Source organism: Ceratotherium simum, chromosome 11, assembly GCF_057802395.1.
Source record: "Ceratotherium simum simum isolate JZ-2026a chromosome 11, ASM5780239v1, whole genome shotgun sequence".
NCBI classification, from domain to species: Eukaryota; Metazoa; Chordata; class Mammalia; order Perissodactyla; family Rhinocerotidae; genus Ceratotherium; species Ceratotherium simum.
The window spans coordinates 67,477,182-67,502,186 of record NC_141910.1 but is presented as its reverse complement, the minus strand read 5'-3'; the positions used below and the strand labels follow the sequence as shown (position 1 = coordinate 67,502,186).

At 43.4% G+C, this 25,005-nt stretch overlaps 1 protein-coding gene across 10 annotated transcripts in view; it reads left to right on the top strand.

Moving 5' to 3' along the window:
• Positions 1–25,005, top strand: part of ATP6V1C2 (ATPase H+ transporting V1 subunit C2) — a 53,687-nt gene that overhangs the window by 7,322 nt on the left and 21,360 nt on the right. For 6 of the 10 annotated variants that reach the window (XM_087437153.1, XM_087437152.1, XM_087437155.1 and 3 more), the window contains one exon: positions 22,103–22,188. In XM_087437153.1, the coding sequence (XP_087293279.1) occupies positions 22,103–22,188 (86 nt within the window). Of the gene's footprint in view, positions 1–11,119; positions 11,177–11,350; positions 11,431–22,102; positions 22,189–22,935; positions 23,114–25,005 lie in introns of those variants that run through there. The other 4 variants (XM_014792159.2, XM_087437157.1, XM_087437158.1 and 1 more) reach the window with 4 other exon arrangements.

Genomic DNA, 25,005 nt, shown 5'->3' with positions numbered 1-25,005 from the left:
TTTCCATATCCTTTTATTATTTATTTACTTGGGCACTAGAGTGTTTTTCCATGTAGCTGGAAGGCAGGTTTTGCTTACTAGAGCCTTCCCTTTATTTTTGATTTATTCCCCCATGCTACCTTTGTAATTTATACCGTAATTCATGAACATTTGAGAAACCAAACGATTTTATCTTTTGAAAAGCTCCCCCCCACCCATTCTTTTAATGTTTGAGCCCTTCACGGTATCTTAGCCTGTTTTGCAGTGCTGGTTGAAATATTGCATTTCACAGGCGCTTGGGCGTTCAGGTAGACCTCACGGGTGTCTGTGGTACTTTGGTGACTATTGCTTGCCCCCAGTGCATTACCTGGCTTGGGGAATAGCCAGTGGCTTTTCTTTACCCACGTGGTTCCATGAAGTTGACTGAGGGTTGGCTGATCAAAGATTACATACCTGAGTGTAGATGTCAGCCTAGTATGCGGATCTTAGGGAGTTGGTTCTTCTAAGGACGTTCTAAAGAGAAGAAAAATATAGTTTAGAAAGAATTACCCAAGCTGCTTCTCTCTCTTTCTGCAAGGATATCAGATTGAGATTATCTGCATGACATATTTTAGCGTGAATACCTATTAATGCTGTGTGCTTTCCACTCTTCAGAGCAGCTTGGCAGTCCTACTGTGTGGGTTCACTGTTCTCCCGCTCTCTGTAATGACTATTTCAAACCTTCCCCATACCCCATTCGCCCCCATTATCACCTGCTCATCCTGCTCAGCTCCCCAGACTCACCTGCCCCTGCCTTCAGATCTGCTGATTTACCCTCTCCTGATACGACCGAGTGCACCCCTCCTTCACAGTGCTTTCCACGGCGAACTTGTACGTTGTCTTGTGGGGTCATTTGATCACAATCTGTCTTCCCAGCTAGACTCTAGGCTCCACAAGCCCAGTCGTTTGCACAGTTAGATCCCCAGCACCTGTACCTTTGTTGGCCTTCAGTGACTGGCTGAATGAATGAATGGAAGAAAGAATCCTGGAATACTGGGGCTGGACAGGCCCTTAGAGATCTAATCTAACCACTTCGTGTTCCACATGAGGAAACATGCCCATAGAGAAACTCCTAGAAAGAGCCAAATGGGCCGGAGGTGGCAGAAGAGAGAGCATAGACCCTTGATCCAGATTCATCAACTTGCCCATTAGTGGTCTGTCTGTCTATGCCCACCCTGCCTCTAACTGGTTCCCACCAGCCCCAGCAGGACCTGGTGTCCTGGGCTTTATATGAACTAACCAGAAAAGGGCTTTTTCCTCCTCCCTTCCGCCCTCCCAGTCTCTACCATCAATCATTGTTATTATTTATGACAATATTTAACAGTATTTTTTTTAATACAGACATTTAAAAATGCCTTACATGTCATATTCATTGCTTGGATAATTGTTGACATTTTTAAAAAGTAATATATGTACACATTGAAAAAAATCAAATATTATAAAGGTACAAAAAGAAAATAGGAAGTTTCACTTTAACTCCAGTTATTAGGGTTTTGTATGGTTCCTTCCCTGGTGAAACAAAATGAAACAAAAAATACACATACACTTACATATGTTCATGATCCAGCCCGAATATTTACAAATCTTGAAGAACTTATTTTAAGATATCTACTAAGAGCAAACAGAATTTTATTTTTATTTTTTAAGATATATCCCAAGCATTCAGGGCAGAATCTGGCACATGGTTGGTGCAAAGATCCTACTGATGATTCATTTGGGATTACACTGAAATTAGAGGGATTAACATTCGTATCATTTTGAGTGTTTCCGTGAGCACAGTTGGTCTTTCAATTAACTTAATTCTTTTTCTTTGTTCCTCTAGTAAAGCTTTGATGTTTTATTCAATAAAAGTCCTGCACAATATCTTATTGACTTTTTCCCAAGTATTACATTTTTTATTTTGTTGCTATTACAAATGAGATCTTTTCTCTAAATGCTTATTGTTTGTAAATAGGGATTTTCATGTATTAGCTTCATGACCTGCCAACATATTGAATTTCCTTATTGTTTCTAATGATTTTTCAGCTTATTTTGTAAGGTTTTCTAGGCGTGTGATCATATTGTCTGCAAATAGTAATTTCTCCCCTTTTCTCTCATTTCTTTCTCTTGTTTAATTGCATAAGCTAGTGTTCCAGAAAAATATTTAATATATCAGTTATGGTAGCGGACGTCTTAGTCTTGTTCCTGCCTTTAATTTGAATAATTCTAGTGTCTCACTATTAAATATCATTTTGGCTCTTGTTTTGAAATGTATCATCGTGCTAAAGGCGTATCTGTTTCTGTTTTACTAAAAATTTTTTTTCATGCCTTTATTTATTTATTTTTTTGTGAGGAAGATCAGCCCTGAGCTAACATCCATGCCAATCCTCCTCTTTTTGCTGAGGGAGACTGGCCCTGAGCTAACATCTGTGCCAATCTTTCTCCACTTTATAGGGGACGCCACCACAGCATGGCCTGACAAGCGATGCCTCGTGTGCACTCGGGATCCGAACCCAGGCCGCCAGCAGTGGAGTGCGCGCACTTAACTGCTACGCCATGGGGCCGGCCCCCTGTTTTACTAAAAATTTATCTGGAACGAGTATTGCATTTTTTTTTCAAATTCTTTTTTGTGGCATGTAGTGACTTGGTCTTATGTCTTTTTTTTCTTTGACCTTAATATGGTATGTTTGTTAATAAATATCGTAATTATTGAATCATTCTTGCATTCCAAGGAGAAACCCTACTTGGAATGTTAACTTTGTTTACTAATATTATAAGATTTTGTTTGCCTCAGTATGCACAAATAACACTAATACTGATATAATATTATCATCATAACAAATTTTTTATGTTGGTTACCTGTTGAAATAATAATATTTTGGATATTGGGTTACATAAAATATATTATTAAAATTAATTTTACTGTTTTTACCTTTCTAAACATGGCTACTAGAAATTTTTCGAGTACCTGTGTGGCTCAGTTATATTTCTGTTGGACAGCGCTGGGCTAGAGCTCTGGACAATGCTTCTCAAACACACACCAGAATCCCCTGGAGACCTTGATAACATACAGATTCTGACTCAGTGGGTCTGGGCTGAGCCTGGGATCTGCATTTCTTACAAGCTCCCCAATGATACTGGTGCTGCTGATCTGCAGACCACACTTGGCTTGGCACAGCTGAACAGTGTGTAGTGTGCATCAGAATCATCTGGAAGGTTCGTTAAAACGTAGATTACTGGGCTCCACCTCCAGAATTTCTGATTCAGTAGGTCTGAGGTGGGGCCTGTGAATCTGCACTTCTACAAGTTCCCAGGTGACGCTGATGCCGCTGGTCCTGGCACCTGATTGAGAACAGCTGCTTTAGATGATAATAGGATGATCTGTTTCTGGAAGGTTTAAAATATGTCATTGTGACATATTGGGGCTTGCTGCATTTTTTTTGTGTGTGTGAGGAAGATCAGCCCTGAGCTAACATCCATGCCAATCCTCCTCTTTTTGCTGAGAAAGAGTGGCCCTGAGCTAACATCCGTGCGGATCTTCCTCCACTTTATGTGGGACACCGCCACAGCATGGTCTGATAAGTGGAGCTTCGGTGCACGCTCGGGATCTGAACTGGGGCTGCCAGCAGTGGAGCGCGTGCACTTAACCACTCCTCCACGGGGCCGGCTCCCTTGCTGCATTTTTAGGAGTAGTTCTGTTCACGAAATTATCCAGTATTATCGGTCTCTTAGTTTTCTCTTTGGGGGAGAAGTGTATTGATTTTGGCAAATTTCATTTTCCTAGAAAATAATCCGTTTCATCAACTTTTCCAAATTATTTGCATGGAGTCTACCAACCTATATTTTTGTGAGTTTTGTAATTGTCTCTGCTAACTTCTCATGTTTTGGTGTTTGTTTTCTTTGATTAGGCTACCCAGTGAAGATTACCTATTTCACTTTTTGTTTAAGAGAAGCAGCTTTTTTCTCAAATTTTAAAATCAATTTTGTCACTTTTTTGATTTCTAATTTTGAAATTTTAAATTTCTGCATTTATCCTGATCTCCTGCCTCTTGCTTTATTTGGGTTTATTTTCTTGCTCCTTTCTGTAAAACATACTGGGTTACATGCTTAGTTCATTTATTTTCTTTTTTCTCTCATTCTATAATGCTTACGGCAATGCATTTTTCTCTGAGTATTATATAAATTTTGACATGCATGTGGAATTTTCATTTTCATTTTTTCTAGACATTCTGCAAGTTTTTTAGACCTTTTAATTTCTGGAAGGTTGAGTGTTTTTGTTGTCATTTGTGTTTTTGTTTTTCGTTACTAAATCTATTGCTTTGTTGTTAGAGAATGAAGAAAGAGCTATTTCTACCTTTGGGAATTTCAAGTTTTCTTTGTGACCTAGTATAGTGCTGCTTTTTCTAAGTGTTCCATGGGTACCCAGGATGGGTGTATTCTCTTGTTTTCATTGTGTAGAGTTGGTGTGTGTCTGTTGGAGCCACGTTATCCACGGTTTTCATGTCTGCTACATCCGTGTGTTTGTGCTCCGTGCACTTTGCTGCTCTTACTGGATGCGGAAAGGTCTAGAACAGTTATCACTCCACCGAGGGCCGCCCCTTCATGTCCTCTGTGCCTCTGTTTATATTGTTTTCTGTCTTGAGTTCCACACCACCCAATGGTTGTCACTTCCCTGTTTTGGTAACTGCCACTTACTGGTCACACATTGTGTGCCAGGCACGGTATTAAACCCTTGCCGTTTCTCCATTTTCTCATGAACCTGGACCACAGCCCTGTGAACCAGGTGAATATCTGCACGTCATCAGTGAGAATATTGGCATTCACAGAGTTAAGTTGCGTGTGCAGGGTCACGTAGCTGAGGAGTGTCAGGCCTTAACCTGGTCAACCTGCCTCTCGGTCTTCCTAGGTCATAGGTCCTTGGTCGATGGCAGTTGGTGTCTCCCCTGCTGTCCTGCCTTCATCCCTTCCTTCAGGCCCTACTGGGACAGTCTCTCCTTTGCCTTAGATGACTCAATACCTGATGAGCACAGCGCCCCCCCCCCCCCAACTCCCAGTAGCTCTCACCAAACCAGAAGTCCGGCCAGCAGGGAAGGAAGGAATGTCGGCTGGCCGCTTGTGTGCAGCATGCATGGGGTGAGGGCCAGCCTGAGGCAACATTGTGAAATTTACAAAATAATTCTTTGGAAGTTAAATTTAGTATAAGGCACTTCCATCTTAGACCTTGGCCAACTCCTGGGACCCACGGCTCCACTGGTCTCCAGACCTCAGCCCAGTCCTGTTGGCTCAGCACTGTGTTTGTGGCACTCTTCACACCTTACGTAGATGGCAGCCACTTCGACTTTCCTGATTTTCAAGAGCTTCAGGGGCAACTTTAAATGGTCCTAGGTTGGCATTGGCCTCATATCCTTAGTTAATATTGTTCTCAACAGACAGCATACATGTTTCCGTTCTCCTCTTGTGTGGTCTTTCCCATTTCAGCCAAAGGCTCCCTGGGCCCATGCACCTGGGGCGCAGGCAGACAGTCTGGGCATCTCCTTCCTGACCATCCGCTTGAGACTCCAGTAAGGACTGAGCCCTGTGGGGTCCACCTCCAAAACCTGTCCCGTATCTGTCTGCTTCTCAGCATATCCAGTGCTTTGCGTTCATCCAAGCCACCTTCATCTCATTCCTGTATTTTTTCAACAAACTCCTAACCCATCTCCCTGCTCCCCTTTCATCTACTTTCCACACAGCAGCCAGAGTTATCTCTTTAAAAACTCGATATCACATGACTTTCTTACTTGAAACTCTCCTGTGACTTTCCAGTGCCCTCTGTATAGAATCCGTACTCTTGACTCTGGCTTCCAGATCCCTGACTGGTCAGGCCCCAGGTGTCCTCCTTCACGGCTCACTGGCCCACTCACCTCCCACTGCCCTGGCTCCATCCTGTCCTGGGTGGTGCACAACCTGTTCTCCTAGCTTGAAGGCCCCTGACCCCCACCCACCACCCCACCCTTGCAGCGCAGGCTCCTTCTTATCATCCCAATCTCAGTTTAGATGTTGCTTCCTCCAGAGGCCTTCTCCAGACTGGCCAGCCTAGTCCCTCTAGGGCACCCTGTTTTAATTCTCTGTGTTCCATATGGCTCTATTTAATACTTTCTTGGTTTCTTATAGAATAGAAGCCCCAAGAAAACAGGGACTGTATTTCTGTGGCCAGCTCCTAGAACAGTGCCTTGCTCATAGTGGGTGCTGAACACATGTCCCTCATCTCATGATAGTGGGTCTCCTCTTCTAGCACCCATACATTCTCCTGGGGAACTTTAAAAAAAGCACAGGTCCTTGGGTACCACCTCTAGGAATTCTGACTGGATCTGTCTGGGGTCAGGCCTGTGAATCTGCATTTTAAGTAGGGCTCAGGGTGATTCTGAGGCAGGTGGGCTTGAGACTGAGGAACGTTGCTATAGTTCAATAAGCCCTTCACACAGCCATCATCCAGTTTAATCCTGACATACCTCTATGGAGTCCATCTCAGGGCCAGGGATTCTTCATTATATTAAAAAGGTTATAATAAAGTTTTTTTTTTTTCTGGACAGGTGATATATTCACATGCTTCAAAGATAAAAACAGTATAAAAGGCTATACAATGAGAAGTCTCCCTTATAGAAGAGGTCCTCATCTGACCCCCTCCAAGCCCACACTTAGGAAACCACTTTTATGAGTTGCTTGGATACACTTCTGGTGTTTCTTTATGCAAATAAAAGGAGATTCCAATATATATTTTTATTTCTTCCCTTTTTAAACACAAAGTAGTTATCCCATAAGCTGTTCTGCATCTTGCTTCTTTTTCACTTAACTATTACTTGCTATCCTGGGAGATTTCTCCCATTGGTATATAGAGAGCATTCTCGCTTTTTAAGTTACCTAGCATTCTACGTGGGAGAAGAACCATAGTTTATTAACCAGCCCCAGAGAGGGACACTTGGCGTATTTACTTTTATGGGGAAGGGGGCTGTTACCAAGGGTGCTGCAGTATGAAATCTTGCACCTACATTGTTACTTTGCACGTATAAGCGTGCAGGTATATCTGCAGGATGAATTCTCAGAAGCAAATTTCTGGGTCCAAGGGTCATATGCCATTGTAATTTTAATGGATCTTGCCAGATTCCTCTGGGTTAACCATTTTGCATTCCCACCAGCAATAAAGGGGAGTCCCCGTTTCCCTATAACCTTTCTAATCAACTCTGTTGTCAAATTTTGGGGTTTTAACAAGCCTGATAAGTAAGAAATGCTACCTCTGTGTAGTGTGGGATTTTTTAATGATTTTATTTAGACATAAATGACATGCAATAAATGGCAAATTTTTATTTTATTCTTTTTTCTTTTTATTTTTTTATTGCAGTAACATTGGTTTATAACGTTATATAAATTTCAGGTGTACATCATTATATTTTGATTTCTGTATAGATTACATCATGTTTACCACCCAAAGACTAATTACAGTCCATCACCACACACATGTGCTTAATCATCTCTTTCGTCCTCCTCCCTCCCCGCTTCCCCTCTGGTGACCACCAATCCCATCTCTGTCTCTATGTGTTTGTTTTGTTTTTATCTCCTACTTATGAGTGAGATCATATGGTATTTGACTTTTTCCCTCTGACTTATTTCACTTTGCATAATACCCTCAATGTCCATCCATGTTGTCACAAATGGCTGGATTTCTTCATTTCTTATGGCTGAGTAGTATTCCATTGTGTATATATACAAATAGCAAGTACTCGACGCAGCTGCAGTATCAAGCTTAGCCCATGTCTAGGGGCCATGTTTTGGGAACCCACGCTATAGAGGATCCTAATCTGGCCTTCCTCTAAGCCACATCCATCCCACAGGATTAAGAAACAATCCAAAGGTTTGAGAGTTGAAGGGGATGTGTGCACCCACGTCGGGTACCCAGGACCCTAGGTCCATTATATATATTCCATTGTGTATATACACATAGGGAGTACTGAGTTTTTTTTAAAAAAGGAAATGCCCATTCTTCGAAAAGTTCACATTCTGGGAGATGAGGAAGATGAGTAAAGAGATGATCTTGATCCTGAATGATGCGTGAGTGAAGCAGGAATGACTGGGGACTGTGGTGGCTCTGAGGAATATTGGACCTATGTTCTGCTTCACATCTTAAGACATTTGTCCAGCTAGCCAGCACCTGTGTATTTTCCAGGAGCTACTGTATTTTTGCAGGAGCTGCTGATAGTACAATTAATAAATTTTCAGATATCTGTTTGTTTAGTGGTGAAGCTAGATGAGGAAACCAACACTTTTGACAGTGTGATAAGTGATGGGGTAGAGGGGACTTTCTCAAGTAAGCCCAATGAAGGTAGCAACTATGGTCTGTTTGTCCACTGCTGTCTCCTCATAACGTTGCCTGGTACATAATGGAGGTGCAGTATGTTTTTGTTGAGTGCAAGAAGCAGCATGTGCTGGGTGGGGTGTCATCCAACACTGTATTGTATTTGTTAGGGGTGACTTCCCTCGAGGAGTGGGCGCTTGGGTTGATATAAAGGGTGAGTAGCTTCCAGGTGGCTCAGGATATGCCAGATGGCTCCAGAAGGACGGGAAGGGCATTGGCCGGAGGGGTGGAGAAAGAGGAGGATGGACAGGCAGGACTGTTCCTTGTGAAGTCTGCTAAGGAGTTTGAACATCAATATTTGAACTTCTTGGGAAACCACCGACATTGTGTAGACAGTAAAATGGCAAGCTAAGATGTGTATTTTTAGAGATCCCTCTGGCTGCTGTGGGAAGGATGGACAGGAAAGGCTGCATTGAGAAAGGCAGGGAAAGCAGAGAGGAGGCCATTTGTTGAAGGACCCCTGGAGAAAGATGGCATGGCCTGCTTGGGACAGTGACCCACGGCAGAGCTGGGATAGATTTGTGGTAGCTATAAAATATGGTGGTGATGGAAAAGAAGGGAGTAGAGCAAAGGAACTTTGGAGAAGGTGATGATTTCCAGTATAAAGCGCCAAACCAGTTCTTGACATTCTCCTCCAGCTGGGTCTCCACCCTCAAAGCCAAGAGAAAGGCCGGGACATATGTTTTTTAATTGAGATATAATTCACACAGCCTGATAACCACCCCTTTGAAATGTACAATTGTTCTCCAGTATATTTACAAAATAATGCAACCATTGCCACAAGCTAATTCCAGAACAATTGTCATCATCTGAAAAAGAAACCCTGTACCCATTAGCAGTCACCTCCCACCCTCTTTACCCCCTCTGCCTGCCTCCAACCCCAGGTCGTTGGGCACTCACTCTATGGATTTGCCTATTCTGGATATTTCATGCAAATGGAAGGCCAGGACATTTTAAGATAAACCAAGAAAAGAAACACATTCTCTTCAGATTTGCCATGAAAAGAGTGTTGTTGGGGCACCAGAAGGTGATTGATGGGGTGTGAACCCCAGCCGCCTCTGCAGCGTTGAGAAAATGTTTGCCTGAGTGGTCTAAGCAATTATTGCTTTCTTCTTATTTTTAAAAAACTCTCTTAGTGCAAACAGACAAGGAATTTAAATGAGGAGGGGTTTTATGAAAAAAGACTGTTATGAAATCCAATTTGTTACTCCACAATTGAGGCAGGGAATCTTGAGGCTTTGTTTTTGCCCTGGTCACCTACCAAGGAGCTGTGTGACTTTGGGCAGGTCCCCACCTCTCCTTGGTCTCAAAGGCCCTTCCATCTGTGATTCTGGGTGGGCAGATTGTATTCTAGTCACACTTCCTAGGCATAACTCTAAAGTAATGTTAAGGATTTTTTAATCCTTAAAAAATTAAGGATTTTTAAAAATTTCCTTAAAAATTAAAAAGGAGGAGGGCTTCTTTCATTTTATTTTTTGTGGTAATAAAACATATACTTCATTCTATTATAATTATCACCCTGATTAACATCTTTGCATACATCTTTGTCTAGTTGCATTTCCAAAAGTGGAATTACTGGGTCAAAGAATATAGACATATTTAAAGCTGTTTGTAGATTACTAAATTGTTTTCCAGTGCAGTTGCAAGAAAGTGCCATTTCATCATACTCTTGTCAATGGAGCACCTTTAAAAAAATTTGTTTATTTACCTGGCAAAATGAAAACGTGTGATTGTTTTCATGTGTATTTCTTACCAGCAAGAGTAAGTGTATTTAGGTGCTTATCAGCCATTTGTAGTTCCATTTTTCTGATTTGCCATTTGTGGCCTTTGCCTGTTCATCCCTTGGGGTGGGCTGCAGGCAGCACAACTCTGGGGGCGCTCTTCATATGGTGTGCACTGGGGCCAAGCTCCCCGTGAGTGGGGCCCCTGCAGTTGGGCACGGTCACTGGGCTGCTTGGTGGACTGACTTTTTGGCAAACTCTCTAGAACTTAAACAAATGTGTGCTGCTCCTTTCCAACTCCGATGCTTAGGGGACTTCCTGGGTGTTCCTAAAAGACTTTGGGACCCCAGAGCATTTCCACAACACTTAAAACACTGAGCCTTCGTTGTCCATGCCTCCCCAGGAGGCACATTTTCTCTGAGGGTAGATTGGCTTTACCGTGTGGCTCTGCCACTGCGTGGGTGAATCAAGCTGTATAATACCGACTTGGCCAGAGAGAATTCTGGTTTGCGTGACAGGGGTAATTTTGCTGAGTGGCTCTACAGACAGTATGCAGAGGAGAATACCTTTAGAGATTGAAATATCAGTCCATTTGTTGCAGCTTCCAGTTTCTGAGAGGCAAGACTGGAATTCAAAGTGTAGTGTGTCTGTGGCCCGAGCCCCCAGAGCCCCCCAGCGTGGGGACCTCCAAGAGGCCTCACTGGATCTTTGTTTTTCTGAAAAGAAAGTCACTAGGACCAGCCCAGTGGTGTAGTGGTTAAGTTCGCACACTCCGCTTTGGTGGCCCGGGGTTTACAGGTTTGAATCCTGGGTATGGACCTATGCACAACTCATCAAGCCATGCTGTGGCAGGTGTCCCATATACAAAGTAGAGGAAGGTGGGCACAGATGTCAGCTCAGGGCTATTCTTCCTCACCAAAAAAAAATAAATAAAAGTAAAATAAAATAAATAAATAAGTAAAAAGTCACTGAATTGCTCTCCAGTCACATTTTCCTGATGACTTTGCTGCAGGGCACGGTGATTTCATTGTCCCTTGGCTGAGGAGGAAGCAGAGAGACAAAGGAGCAGGTGAGGTGCCCAGGGGCTCTGTGAGTCACCAGCTGTGTGGAAGCTTCTGGGCTTCCCTTCTCAGGGCTCTTGTGTGGCTGGGCCTGTTGTGGCTCCTCCTTCTAGACACTGAGGACAGTGAGCACTGTGGGGTTTTGTTTATCCAGCCCCTGGTGTGCTGAGAGCAGCTGGTGTGGTGGACGGAGGCTGGCTTTAGAGGCAGCGTACAGGGTCAGTACTGGCTGACACTGTGGCCACCAGAGAAGGGACCTTGGGTAAGTTTCTTGGCCTCCTTGAGCCTCGTTTTCCTCAGCTCTTGGAGGCCTCACCTGTTTGGCCTGAGGACTCAGATATATCTATGCAAAGTGCCTTTCTGAGGACTGAGGACAGCTCACTAGATAAAAGCTATTGTTAACTCTTGCTTGAAAACCCTATACAAACTCCCTCTGCCCCTTCCTGTCGCCTGGTGGCCCTCTTCTTGCAGGCATGGGGTAATTTCTGAAAACCAGACCAACTTCAGCCTGCTTTGCCTGAATTATCCAGAAAATCCAGGGGAGGAGGTAACTCTCTCCTTCGTGTCACCTAGACTTGCTCACAGGACCTCAGAACCAGGACCTCCACCTCTCTTCACAAGAGGGCGCGGTGTAGGAGACCCAGCCTGTCTTCCCACAAAGCCGTGGGTGGGGCAGGTGGGGGCGGCAGATGGCTGACTGAGGTGGAGTGTTCTTTTTTTTTTTTTTTTTTTGTGAGGGAGATCAGCCCTGAGCTAACATCCCGTGCTGATCCTCCTCTTTTTGCTGAGGAAATTGGCCCTGAGCTAACATCTGTGCCCATCTTCCTCTACTTTATATGGGACACCACCACAGCATGGCGTGACAAGCGGTGTGTTGGTGCGCGCCCGGGATGTGAACTTGCGAACCCCGGGCTGCTGAAGCGAAGCGCGAGCACTTAACCGCTTGCGCCACCGGGCCAGCCTGAAGTGGAGTGTTCTGATGAGAGCTCGGCCTTCAGAGGTGCTCTGAGGCTGGAGGAGACACACAAAGCTTTGCTGTATGGTTTGCAGCGAAGACGCCCTTCAGGAAGTCTCCTCTGTGCTTAGGCCCTGGGATGGGGGGACTCAGGTCAGTGGAGATCAGCCCCCTTCTCCCAGTCTGTCCAGTGCAGTGCCACCTTCCTGCTGGGGCCAGGAGGCTTCCAGGGACCTGCCCTGGCTGCCCCCTCCCCGCCATACTCCCAGGCCTGGAACGACAGATGGTCAGATGAGCTTGAAATTGCAGGAGGAGAGAAGGTGGACAGGTCTTAGCAGTGCCTGTCAGGCTGTGCTCTCAGCTCTTGAGCCATCCTACACCCCAAGGGGCAAGGGGAACTCTTGGTCCCCTGGAGCTCAGGGTCCAGAAATCAGCAGTGCTGAAAGATGTCCCGTCGTATTTGTAGAAAAGAAGAACGGGATTTTTGTCACACACCTGCCTGTGGCCCCCTCTTTCCCGACCCCTCTCCTGCCAGGTTCCAGCTGTCTGGATTGTGCCTGCCTGGAAGGCCTCCTCCCCTTCTCAGTCCCTTCCTTGCCCCACCTCACATCCAGGTAATGCCCTCACTCCTCCCACCCCCGTCTTACTCAGTTTCTCCGCTTGGGAGATCCCCGGGTGACTGTCAAGGTCATGGTGAAATTCTCTTAATGGGCTGAGCCCAGGGAGCATGGGTTGACTTTGTCCTTTATTTACTTACTGCTTTGTTTATTTGCAACCCCGTTACTGGTTTTTTATTATTAATACCTGCTGATTATTTTAAAATCCAGATCTTACCCCTGCAATCCCACTTCCTGAAGGACACCATTTCCACAAGTAGTACCAATCCTTATAGACTTTTCTATGCATAATACAAGCATGTGTTTCTATTTTTTACAAAAATGTGATCATAAATATAGATACTACAGTCATCCCTCAGTATCCACAGGGGATTGGTTCCAGGAACCCCCGTGGACCCAAAATCCACAGATGCTCAAGTGGCTTATATAAAATGGCATAGTACAACGAATACAGTTGGTCCTCCATATCCTTGGATACGGAGGGCCGACTGTATTTATTATTGGCTTTTTTCCTTTACTCTGTGATGTACAACCTTTCATGGCAGTCTCTAAGAGCCTTCCTCATTCTTTTGTAGAGACATCTTGGTGATCCATTCTATCAGCTGGGTCCCCGTTGATAACATGGAGATGGCTTCCTGTCTTCTGCAGTCACAAACCATGCTGCAGCACGCATCCTCCTGTTTTTGTGTACGGGAGCCAGTGTATCAGAAGGACCAATTCCTAGAAGTGGAATTGCTGGGCAAAAATATCTATATGTTAGAAACCTTTGATAGATATTCTGAAAATACTCTTTAGTAGGGCTGTACCAACTGAGACCCCATATCAACAGGGCATTGGTATTCCTGTTTCCCAGAGGACTTGCCAGGGCTGAAATTACAAATCTTTATACTACGCCTGTCTGATAAGTGAAAAATGATATTTCACAGCAAGTGAGGTTGAGTTTTTATCCTAATGTTTATGGGCCATTTGTTGTTGCTCTTCCAAGCATTTTACCAGGACTCTGCGCCATTAATGCTGATGAGTAATGTTGAGCATCTTTGCGTGTGCTTGTTGGCCATTTGTTTATCTTCTTTGGAGAAATGTCTATTTCAGACCTACGCCCATTTTTGAATGGAGTTGTTTGTTTTTATGTTGTTGAGTTTTAGGAGTTCTCTGGATATTAATCCCTTATCAGAGATATGATTTGCAAATATTTTCTCCCATTCTGTGAGGTGCATTTTTATTCTGTTGCTATTGTTTTTTTAAATAATTTTTATTTACTTACTTATTTTTCCCCCCAAAGCCCCAGCAGATAGTTGTATGTCATAGCTGCACATCCTTCTAGTTGCTGTATGTGGGATGTGGCCTCAGCGTGGCCGGAGAAGCAGTGTGTCGGTGCGCGCCTGGGATCTGAACCCGGGCCGCCAGCAGCGGAGCGCGCGCACTTAACCGCTAAGCCACGGGGCCGGCCCATGTTGCTATTGTTTTTGATGCACAAAATTTTAAAATTTTCGTCAAGTCCAATTTGTCTGTTTTTTCTTTTGTTGCCTTTGCTTTTGGTGTCATATTGAAGAAATCATTCCCTAATCTAACATCATGAAGCTTTTGCCTTGTGTTTTATTTTAAGAGTTTTATAGTTTTAAGTCTTACATTTAGGTCTTTAATCCACTTTGAGTTAATTTTTATATATGGTGTCAGGTAAGGGTCCAACTTCATTCTACATGTGGGGATCCAGTTTTCCCAGCACCATTTGTTGAAATGACTGTCCTTTCCCCAATGAATGGTGTAGGCACCTTTGTCAAAAATCATTTGACCATATACGTAAGTGTTTATTTCTGGGGTCTCTATTCTATTTCATTGGTCTATATGTCTGTCTTTATGCTAACACCACACTGTTTTGATTACCGTAGATTTGTAGTAAGTTTTTAAATCAGGTAGTGTGAGTCCTTCAGCTTTGTTCTTATTTCTTCAGATCTTCTCTCTGCCCCTTCCTCTTTCTCTCCTTCTTCTGGGACTGCCACAACGCATATGTTGGTCCACTTGATGATGTCCCACAGGTCCCTTAGACTCTGTTCACTTTTCTTTAATCTTTTTTCTTCCTGTTTCTCGGACTCAATGATTTCCAAAGATTTTCCTGTCTTCAAGTTCGCTGAGTCTTTCTTCTGCCTGCTCAAATCTGTCTTTGAATCTTTCTAGTGAATTTTTCATTTCAGTTATTGTACAGTCATTGTTGCTGAATGATGGGGATACATTCTGAGAAATGTATCGTTAGGTGATTTCGATGTTGTGCGAACATCATAGAGTGTAATGAAGGGGAACAAAATTTGCCACCCCAAAATGTGTCTCTTGAACATGAGGATTATTTTAGGCTGATTATTTATAAGAAACAAAAGACTCAGGAATTTTTTTTTGTTACCTCCCCCTTAACTGCCTAAAAGAATTCAGTTAAAAAAACCCGTCTCAGGAAGCAAGCTATCACCTTAGCATCACATGAACTAGGTGGTAGACAGGGAGGAACCTAGAAAAGCCTGTTTGCTGAGCTCCATGTTCTTCTGTTTCTGTGTGGTCAAACGTTTGTTTTTCAAATGTTTGCTCCTTTTCACCTGCCTGTGAATTGCCTTCCTTCCCTTTGAAGTCTCTGACTCTCCCCACCCCTAACATCTTTTGTCTTTAGCTGAGGATGGTATTTAAGGTGAGGGCTTTGGCCATTTTGGCAAGTTACTTGCTTTTCCTGGGTTTCTGCCATGTATACATGTTATTGAACTTTTGTTTGTTTTTCTCCTGTGAATTTGTCTCATGTCAATGTAATTCTTAGACCAACCAGAAGAACCTAGAAGCTAGAGGAAAATCTTCCTCATCTACAGTACTTACATAAACCTAGATGGTATAGCCTACTACATACCTAGGCTATAGTACTCATCTTATGAGACCACTGTCGTTTATGTGGTCCATCGTTGACCGAAGTGTTATGTGGCACATGACTGTACTTTTCAGCTCCAGAATTTCTCTTTGGTTTCTTTTTATCTCTTCATTGGTATTTATGTTTTGTTCATGCTGCATTTTCTTAACATTCTCCACATCTTCTTTTAGTTCTTTGAGCATCTTTAAGACAGCTGTTTTAAAGTCTTTATCAAGTAGATCTGCCATCAGATCTTTTTCAGGGACAGTTTGTGTTGATTTGTTTTTTTCCTGTGAATGAGCCATACTTTCCTGTTTCTTTGTATGCCTTGTGATTTTTTTTGTTGAAAACTGGACATTTGCATCTAATAATTTGGTAACTCTGGAAATCATATCCTCTTCTTTCCCCAGGGCTTGCTGGTTTTTATTGTTTTTGCTTATATATTTTTTAATTGTTGTAGGCTATCTCTGTGCCAAGCTGGATCAGCTTGAGGTGTAAACTTTAAGGTCTCCTCAGTTCTTTTCTGATCCTTTCCCTGGACATGTGCAGTCACTTTCTAATTTTTCCCATGTGCACAGTTGTTTTTAAATATCCTGGTCTTAATATCTGGCTCCCAAAAACGGGAAAGAGAGAAAAATGAAGAGAGAAAAAAAGGGCAGTGGCCTTTTAAATCCCTTGGCAGTCACTTCAGCTGGAGGGAGAGGGGCTTCCAGCTTTGGGGGAGGTGCAACAGTGATGGCTGCCCAGCTCTTTGTCTGCACCTCTGTGATCAGGAGCAGCAATCAGAGCACAGATCCCCACTATTTGGAGGACAGGGTCCTTTTTGCCCACCCTTGCTCCCACAAACTGTGTGCAAGCTGCTCCAGGAACACAGCAGCCTGCCATGTGGCTGAGGAGTAGGGTAGGGATTGCTGCTACTGTGATAAGAGTGGAAATTGACCCAAATTAGCTGCAATTTATGATTCACTCCTTCCACTGGCGGTTGCAAGCTTTCAATAGACTTAGAGTTCCAAAATAGTTATATCAGACAGATTCTGCCAGTGCAATCATTATCTAGGTGGGGAGACAGATTCCCCTTGCTTCTGACTTCACTGTATTCCCAGAATTCTCTCTATTTATTACCATTTTAACCATTTTTAAGTGCAGTCCAGTGGCATTAAGTACATTCACACTGTTGTGCAACCATCACCACCATCCATCTCCAGAACTCTTTCATCTTGCAAAACTGAAACTCTACTTTTACCCTACTTTGTCCCATTTTACACTAACTCCCTATTCCCTCCTCCCCTAAGCTCCTGGAAACTACCATTCTACTTTCTGTTTTTATGAATTTGACTCTAGGTACCTCATATAAATGGAATCATACAATATTTGTCTTTTTGTGACTAGTTTATTTTACTTAGCATAATGACATCAACATTTCATCCATGTTGTAGCATGTGTCAGAATTTCCTTCCTTTTTAAGGCTGCATAATATTCCATAGTATAGATATGCCACATTTTGTTTATCTGTTCATCCATTGATGGACATTTGGATTGCTTCCACCTTTCAGCTATTGTCAATAATGCTATGTTTGTTTATTTTTATTCGTTGTGATTTGTTCATTTTACATTATTTTTATTATTTATTTTGTCCCTTTTATTTTCTGCTTACAAAAGTAATATGTCTTAATTAATTCAAACATGACATTATAGAAATATGTAGAAGGGGCAAGTCCCCATTCTTGTACACATGAAGGTAACCAGTGTTAAGAGTTTGGTGTCTTTTCTCTCAGGATTCTCATTTAGGTATATACTGACATGTAATTTTTTAAAGTGGGATTATATACACTACAGGCTTAAATATTTTTTAACATTTTATTTTGAGCTAATTTCAAAGTTCCAGAAAAGTTGCAAGATTATTAAAAGGGTTCCCATGTTTCCTTTTTACCACATCTACTTTATGTTCTCGCTCATGCTTTTATTCAAGTCTCCTGACAGTGAGTCTCAGATGTGATGTCCCTTCACTTGTAAATTTTTTAATGGGTATTTCCTAAAAACAAGGACTTTCTCTTATATAACTTTAGTACAATGATCAAAGTCAGGAATATAGTACTGATTATATTTGGATATCACCAATTATCTCAATAGTGTCCTTTATAACAAAAGAAAATCTCATCTTTTCTCCAGTAATGATCAACATTGAGATGGCTTCCTGTTTTTTACAACTAACTGTCGTGTCTCTTTAGCCTCGTTTACACTGGAACGGTTATTCAGACTTTCTTTGACTTTTATGACATTGAGTTTCTTGAAGAGTACAGGTCAGTTATTTTGTAAAGTGCTCTTTAATGTGACCCCATCTGATGTTCCCTTCTGGTTAGATTCAGATTATGCACTGTGGGCAGGAATTCCACATGAGTGAAGTGGTGTTCTTCTCAGTGTGTCACATCAGAAGACACATGTTCCTCTTTCCCATTGTGAGTGATGTTAACCTTGGTCACTTCATTCAGATAGTATGTACTGTAAATTTTTTTTAATGAGGTAACAGTGAAATGTACACATCTTAGGTGAACAGGTTGATGAATTTTGTTGGGCACCTCGGTGTAACAAAAACCCCAATCAAGATTACATACTATTTGCAATTTGCTTTTTTAATTAAAAATATGATTTATACAGCTTCCCTTGTGGGTTAGTGTAGGTTTTTGTCAAGTGTTTTAGAGAAAGTGCCAGAGTTTGGTGTCAACTAACATTAAAGAGCATGGCCTTCAGAGTCACATAGATGTGAGGTCAATTTCTGCTCTGATACTTGTTGTCCTGTGTAGGGTGACTTATAGCTCTCTAAGTCTTAATTTATGCATCTTTAAAATGAGGATGTTACCTAGCTCAAAACATGGTTTTAAGAATTGAACAATGAGTCCCTGAAACACCTAAAAGCCCTTACAAATCAATTTTTTTAAAAAAATGAACAAACCAGTGGAAAAACCAGGAAAGGATATGAACACGCTATTCTCAGAAGAAGAAAACAGCCATTTGTAGAGTCAATAAACCTATGAAAAGATGTCCAGCCTCACTGATGATCAAATAGATGCAAATCAGAGCAACGAAATATAATTTTTCAGCTATCAGATTGGCAGAGATTAAAAAGATCATGACACCTCACGCTGGTGAGGGTGTAGGGAGGCAGACACTCGCAGCCATTGCTGGGGGAAGTGTGCATTGGCTCTGTGTATTTGAAGGGTAGTTTGGCTTTATTTGTTAAAATTGTAAATGTCTATACCCTTTATTCCAGTAGTTACTCTTTAGCAACTTATTCTACATATGTGCCAGCACAAGTGGGCAAAATATGTATCATTGCGAAATCCATCAAAGCGGAAACAACCCAAATGTTTAATAGTAGGGAACACAGCCATGCAACCAAATACTATGCAGTCAATGGAAGGAATGAGGAAGTTCTATTCTGACATGAAAAGGTGTTTACAATGAATTGTAAAGTGGAAAAAGTAAATTTAAAACGGCGTATAGACTCTTAGGTTCTTTCCAATGACAAAAATGTTCGGATTCAGTAATAGCACAATTTGCTGATGACTGTAGTAAATGATCACAGCTAAATCCAGGCTGTTTTTGTCATGTACAATACGTATTTTTTCCAGCAGTTAAACTTCGTCAGACCATGTTGTTCTGAGATGTTCCGTGGTGGTGTACACGCCTAGGGGCAGATGTGTGGCCATACTTGTTATAGTTAAAAACCTCATAGAGGCTAGAATTGGGAGCAGCAAAGAGTCATTAACAAAATGATGAGTGAGTTCTGTGTTTAGGTAGATTAGGAAGGAAGCGTGTGTGTTATTTTAGGTGCTGTGGAGTGCCAGAGTTAATTTATTCATTCAGTGAATAATTGCTGAGCAGTGGCTGTGCATCAGGCATTGTGGTAGTGGCTGGACTTACTACTACCTTCATGTAAACAAATAATTACTCAAAGTATTACAGAAGACATGGTAATAGAAGACAGCACTTTGCGTGCGTTATTATAATAATGATAGAGGAACCATTGACTGCATTAGGATAGAAGCTGCCTGAGAGCAGGGACTGTTTTGTTCATAGCATCTGTGTTCATACAACTGTGAACAGTGCTGGGCACCAGTGGCTTAATGTATGGAATTTGCTAAATGAATGAGTGAATGAACAAATGAATTTATCAAGTCAGGGTTCTAATAGATAACAGAAGACACACTCGAATTAGGATAATCTGAGGAGGGTCTGTTTATAAAGGTACATACAGTTGTGTGTGGGCTGTAGGAGAGCCACGGGGGATGGTGCAGGAACCCAGGGAGATGGATGGGCATTGTCACACCCCTGGGCTGGAGGGGATGGGAGGAGAGAGATTCCTGGAGCGGGGAGGGAACCAGATTCACTCTCTCCCTCACCCACTCCTGCCACGTCTGCCTGGGAGCCAGAGAGCCGAGAGCTGATGCGGTCCACCAGGCTGCTGAGAGCAGGTCTGAAGAAATGCGCCGTAAACTCCCAGGGGCCTGCTACTTTACACGCATTGCACCAAACTCCACAAGTAACCTTGCGAGATGAGGGGCATCATCCCCATTTTGCTGAGGAAACAGAATGAGGTTAGTTAGGTAACTTGCCCTAGTTATAATTAGTAAGATGCAGAACTATTATTCTAAGAAATGCCAACATGCATGTAGAGATTTAAGCCCAGAGTGGGCCATAGTGACTGTAAGGACAGCGGTGTGGCCTGGTGGCCAAGAGCTTAGGAGTCCACAGACAGATTGGACGGTTGGGAGGCAAAATACTTCTCTGGGCCACAGTGCCCCCATCTGTGAAATAGAATAATACCCATTTTCGAAAGTTTTCGTGAAGATTAAATGACACAATGATTATAGAATTGTTGGCACTCGGTAGACTTCACTAAATGGTAGGTGTTACCAAAAAAAAACCTCAACTCACATCAGCTGTGGAACTGTTGAATTTTTGGAAATATGCCGAAATACAAAGTGTGTGTTCCTTCTTGGCTGGGAAAGTATGGTCGTTCATTTTTTGTTAATTGCTTTATACTTGTATTTTTCAGTTTTTGACCATGAACACGTATTACTCTGATAGGAAAACAAGTTGCTTCCAGCCCCCTCCCCGCTTAGCCCCCCCTTCCGTCTTCCCCACGCTCCTCCCTCTGCCCTCCTTCCCCCTACCCCCTTCCTTTTATCTAGAGCCTGTTGATGCCCTCCCCCTTCAGTTTTCTGTGTCAGGACCTAGGCCCTGGCCTCCATGCTCTGAGTGGCGAACATGGCCAATGGCTGCAACAGTAGAAGCCCATGTTCTCTATTTGGAATTCAGTGACCTGGTCCACCCTCCCTGCAGACACTGCTCCCTCCTGGGAGCCAGGAGGATGTGGAGAGAGGGCCCGAGGCAAAGGTCTGGATCCGCAGAGCTTGTAGACTTTGATCCTAATTTGGCGTGTTTTCTGATTGGACTTCTTTTTTTTTTTTTTTTTTTTTAAGATTTTATTTATTTTTTGCCCCCAAAGCCCCAGTAGATAGTTGTATGTCACAGCCGCACACCCTTCCAGTTGTTGCATGTGGGACTCGGCCCCAGGATGGACAGAGAAGTGGTGCCTCGATGCGCACCCGGGATCTGAACCCGGGCCGCCAGCATCGCAGCGCACGCACTTAACCACCAAGCCACAGGGCTGGCCCTGGACTTCTAATTGATCAGTTTCTGGGAGCAGACACTCTTTGCTGCTAGATGCTCGGTGCCTGATTAGTTATATTAATATTCATAATAATCCTGCAAAATGGTATAATCTGCATTTTACAGATTAGAGAACTGAGGCTCAAAGAGATAAATAAATTTGGCCAAAATCCTACATTGGGTAATTGGCAGAGCCACACCAGTTTGAGTCCCCTGCCTCCAAATCCTGCACTTTGTTTTCTGTACTCTCTGAAGCCTTCAGTATGTTTTCTGGAGACTTAAAAAGTTTTAATTTTCTGATTATAAAAGCAGTACTGGATTATGATAGAAAATACGTGAAGCAGGAAGAACTTGTTCACGTAGCTGCAGCCATACTGTCTGTATAGGTTTATGTCTTGGTTTCTTTCCACGTAACATTACAATACATGCCTTGTTCCACGGTATTGGAAATTCTTTGTAAACCTCATTTTCAGTGACTGCCTAATAATCCCTCAGCTGGATATACCATCATTTCCTTAAACAATCCTCTATTGTCAAATCTTCCAGTGTTTTCCAGTTTTTTGCTGTTGGCAACAGTGCTGCGAAGAACATCTTTTTATTCAGAAAGCTTTTTCTGTTTGTCCTAGTTCCTTGAAATAGTTTCCCAGAAGTGGAATTACTGGTTCAAAGCCTATTAGCATTTTAAGTCTCTCCATACATATTGCCAAGTTTTTCCCCCAAAGGGTGGCACCCATTCCTCTTCCCGCCAGCGCAGTGTGAGCCTTCTGAGGGCAGTCTCCCAGCTGACCGGCCTCTTGTTCTTTTCCCACAGCCTCATAAAAAGAATGGCCCAGAGCGTGGTGGACGTCATGGAAGACGCAAAGGGGAAGGTTCAGGAGAACCTCCTGGCCAACGGAGGTAGGTCACTCCAGAGTTCTTCTTCCACTCCTTCCTCAGCTCCTTCTAGCCCATCAGTAGCCCTAGCTGTGGCCATACAGCTGTGGCTGAAATGACACGCATCCCACGAGGCTCCGAATTGACATGTGGACAGGGGCTGTACACCTGCTTTTAGCTCATGGTACTGCTGTTTTGAAGATGTGCCCCTCTGCAAGTTCATAGCCCTGCTGTCACGTTTCTAAAGCATCTGGCATTTCTTACCCTATAGCTGAGCTCCTCAACGAAATCCGCAGTGAAAATAGGTTCAGTGGGGTCTAATGGTTGTTTGGCCTACCCACCTTCTACATCAGCCTCCGCTCTATCTGAATGGAAAGTTCCATCCTCCCCACCCCCAACAGATTTATTCCTTTTGCCAAACGAGGCTGAAAAATGCCTTCCTGAGCTGAGGAATGCCTCAGACTGAGGTCTTAAGTTGTGCCCAGTAAACAGAGAGACCAAAACTGCTCAGTGTGGCCTGTTCACATTGGTATCTCTCTCCTCTATCATCCTAAAGAGGATGGCTCTTTAGATTCCAATGACATTTTGGTCCATTAATTGTGTCCATACAATTGAGTGCACTTAAAATGTGCAAGACAAAAACTTTGAGACTTTGGAAACTTTGGAATTAGGTGTTTAAATGTCTGTAGAGATAATTAAACCTGTAACTCTATGCATGCATATATACTAAAAATGAGGGTATATATTCTATATTTAATATAATTTGTTACATGTAAATTCCTCTTTTTGCCCTCCTGGAAACTGTAAAAGGCTTTTTATTTGCTTGTTTAAACTGATGAATGGAAATGTTTACGCTCCCAAATCTGAACTTGGCTTGTATGTTAATATGGTTTAATAACGCCACCTTATTATATTGCAGGTTTGAAGGATAAAATGAAATGTTTAAAGAGTAGGTTATGCGTCGTGTGCTGTGTGTGTGCTGTGTGGTGCCCGCATGTCCCTGGGAAGGTGGAATCTCAGTCTGGTTGTAGGGATACAGTGATCAGGTTACGAAGGATTTCTCAAGTAACAACCTCGTAGCTTGGTCACGATATCCATATGACACAGGTGGCAGCTATTTTATTCCTATCCCCTCTTTCTCACATCTCCCCTGCCTCCCCCAGCAGCATTGCATGCCCCCTGGAAATGGGAATGCTTTGACTCCGGAGTGCAAGATGGACTTCTGCCTCTTGTGGCTTGTGGTCTGCTCCTTGCCTTGATGACTGTCCCCAGCATCCTCCAGCCTGCTCTTGGAGGGTGGCGGTTTTGTGGACCCTGGCAGTCTAAATGCCAGGCTTAGCTTTGTGTGGTCTTGATGGGGCTCATTCATGCAAGGAGCCTTCTTCTCTGGAGCCCCCTGGGGGCATCCTTGTGCTCAAACAGGCCATTCCTGGTTTCAGTGTTAGAAGGAGCCATTTGCTTTTGGGTTTTCTCCAACATGGCCAAACTGGTGGAGTTAAAGCCAGCAAATCCTTTCAGGACGAATGCAAATCTTTACAGATTGGAAGTTACCAAAATGCCTTCCCAACTGCAATCTGTTTGTGACACTGAGATTTCTTGCTGATGGTAATAAAAAAATTATTTTGTTAAATAGATCAGCTGATCTTATTTCCCAGCAGGTGACTCGTAGGGCCCTAGACTAAGATAGAGAGCTGCTTTTCTACATAAAAACCTAGTTTTTAGGGCACTGGGATTCGAGTTCATATTAAAATAGTCATCAGAATGCTTATATTGTACTCAAAATTCACGTTATGTAAAATCAGATGTTATTATTCCACCGTATCCATCCCCAGTCCGGATGACACCAGGTCTAAGAGATAGCTGCCTCTCTTCTCAGGAGGAGGAAATTCGGCTTTATTAGTTTGTATAATGTGTTTCATTATCTCTAGAACTCCTGGGAGTTGGGTCGCCATGACTTCCAAGACTAGAGCACCAGCCCTGTGCAAACAAAGCCCTGTCCAGGCCGCCAGGACAGTGCTCACGGCCGACTCGTGAACATTCATAGTGCATGTTAGCGTAGGAAAGGCTCTCAAAAGTCCCGCAGTTGAGAGTGCTCTTCAAACTGAGTTTGGCTCGGGCTTTCCCTATGTTACTTGGATGGAGAAATCTTTTTCTTCTGCAGAGCACCCTCAGAACTAGTGATTGACAGAATGAACTGGAGAAACTGAGGGTTGCCCCCAGCAGGTGGGATTTTAATCCAGTCTCCTCCAGGGCACACAAACACCCAGGAACTTAGGGCGACATTACTTGGAGGGCCAGCAGCGCCAGACTTGGAGCTGTCACACCCAGTCCTGTGGTGTAATGGGCTTTGTGACCTTGGCAGGTCATCATCTCTCTGAGTCTTGGTTTTCTCACCCATCAATGGACTTAATCCCCTTCTCGGCTCTGAACTTAGCCTGGGCACCTTTTGGTTGTTTTTTCTTTGCCTCTAGCTGAGCTGTGAGTGTGGAAGGCCATAGATGGGTTTAATGGCAGCAGAGGCTGAACAAACACACTGTTGTCTGGCCTGGGCCCTAGAATGTGCACAGGAGTCATAAACACCTAGAGGCCCATCTGGCCACAGCCCGTATGGTCACAGGTCCTCCGTTCTGCCGCCTGCCGGGAAGGCCTTGTTTTGGTTCTCGGATGAGATCATTGTTGCTCAGGAGCTGCTGCCGGTGTACACCGTGTTTTGATTTGGAGTGAGCCTGCCTGGGTCACGGTCTGACCGCACAGGCCATCGATCCCAGCCCTGCAATGCTCCATCTGAGACCAGGCTTCGCTGACCTCAGCCAGGGGAGGGGAGGGGAGCCCGTTCTTTCC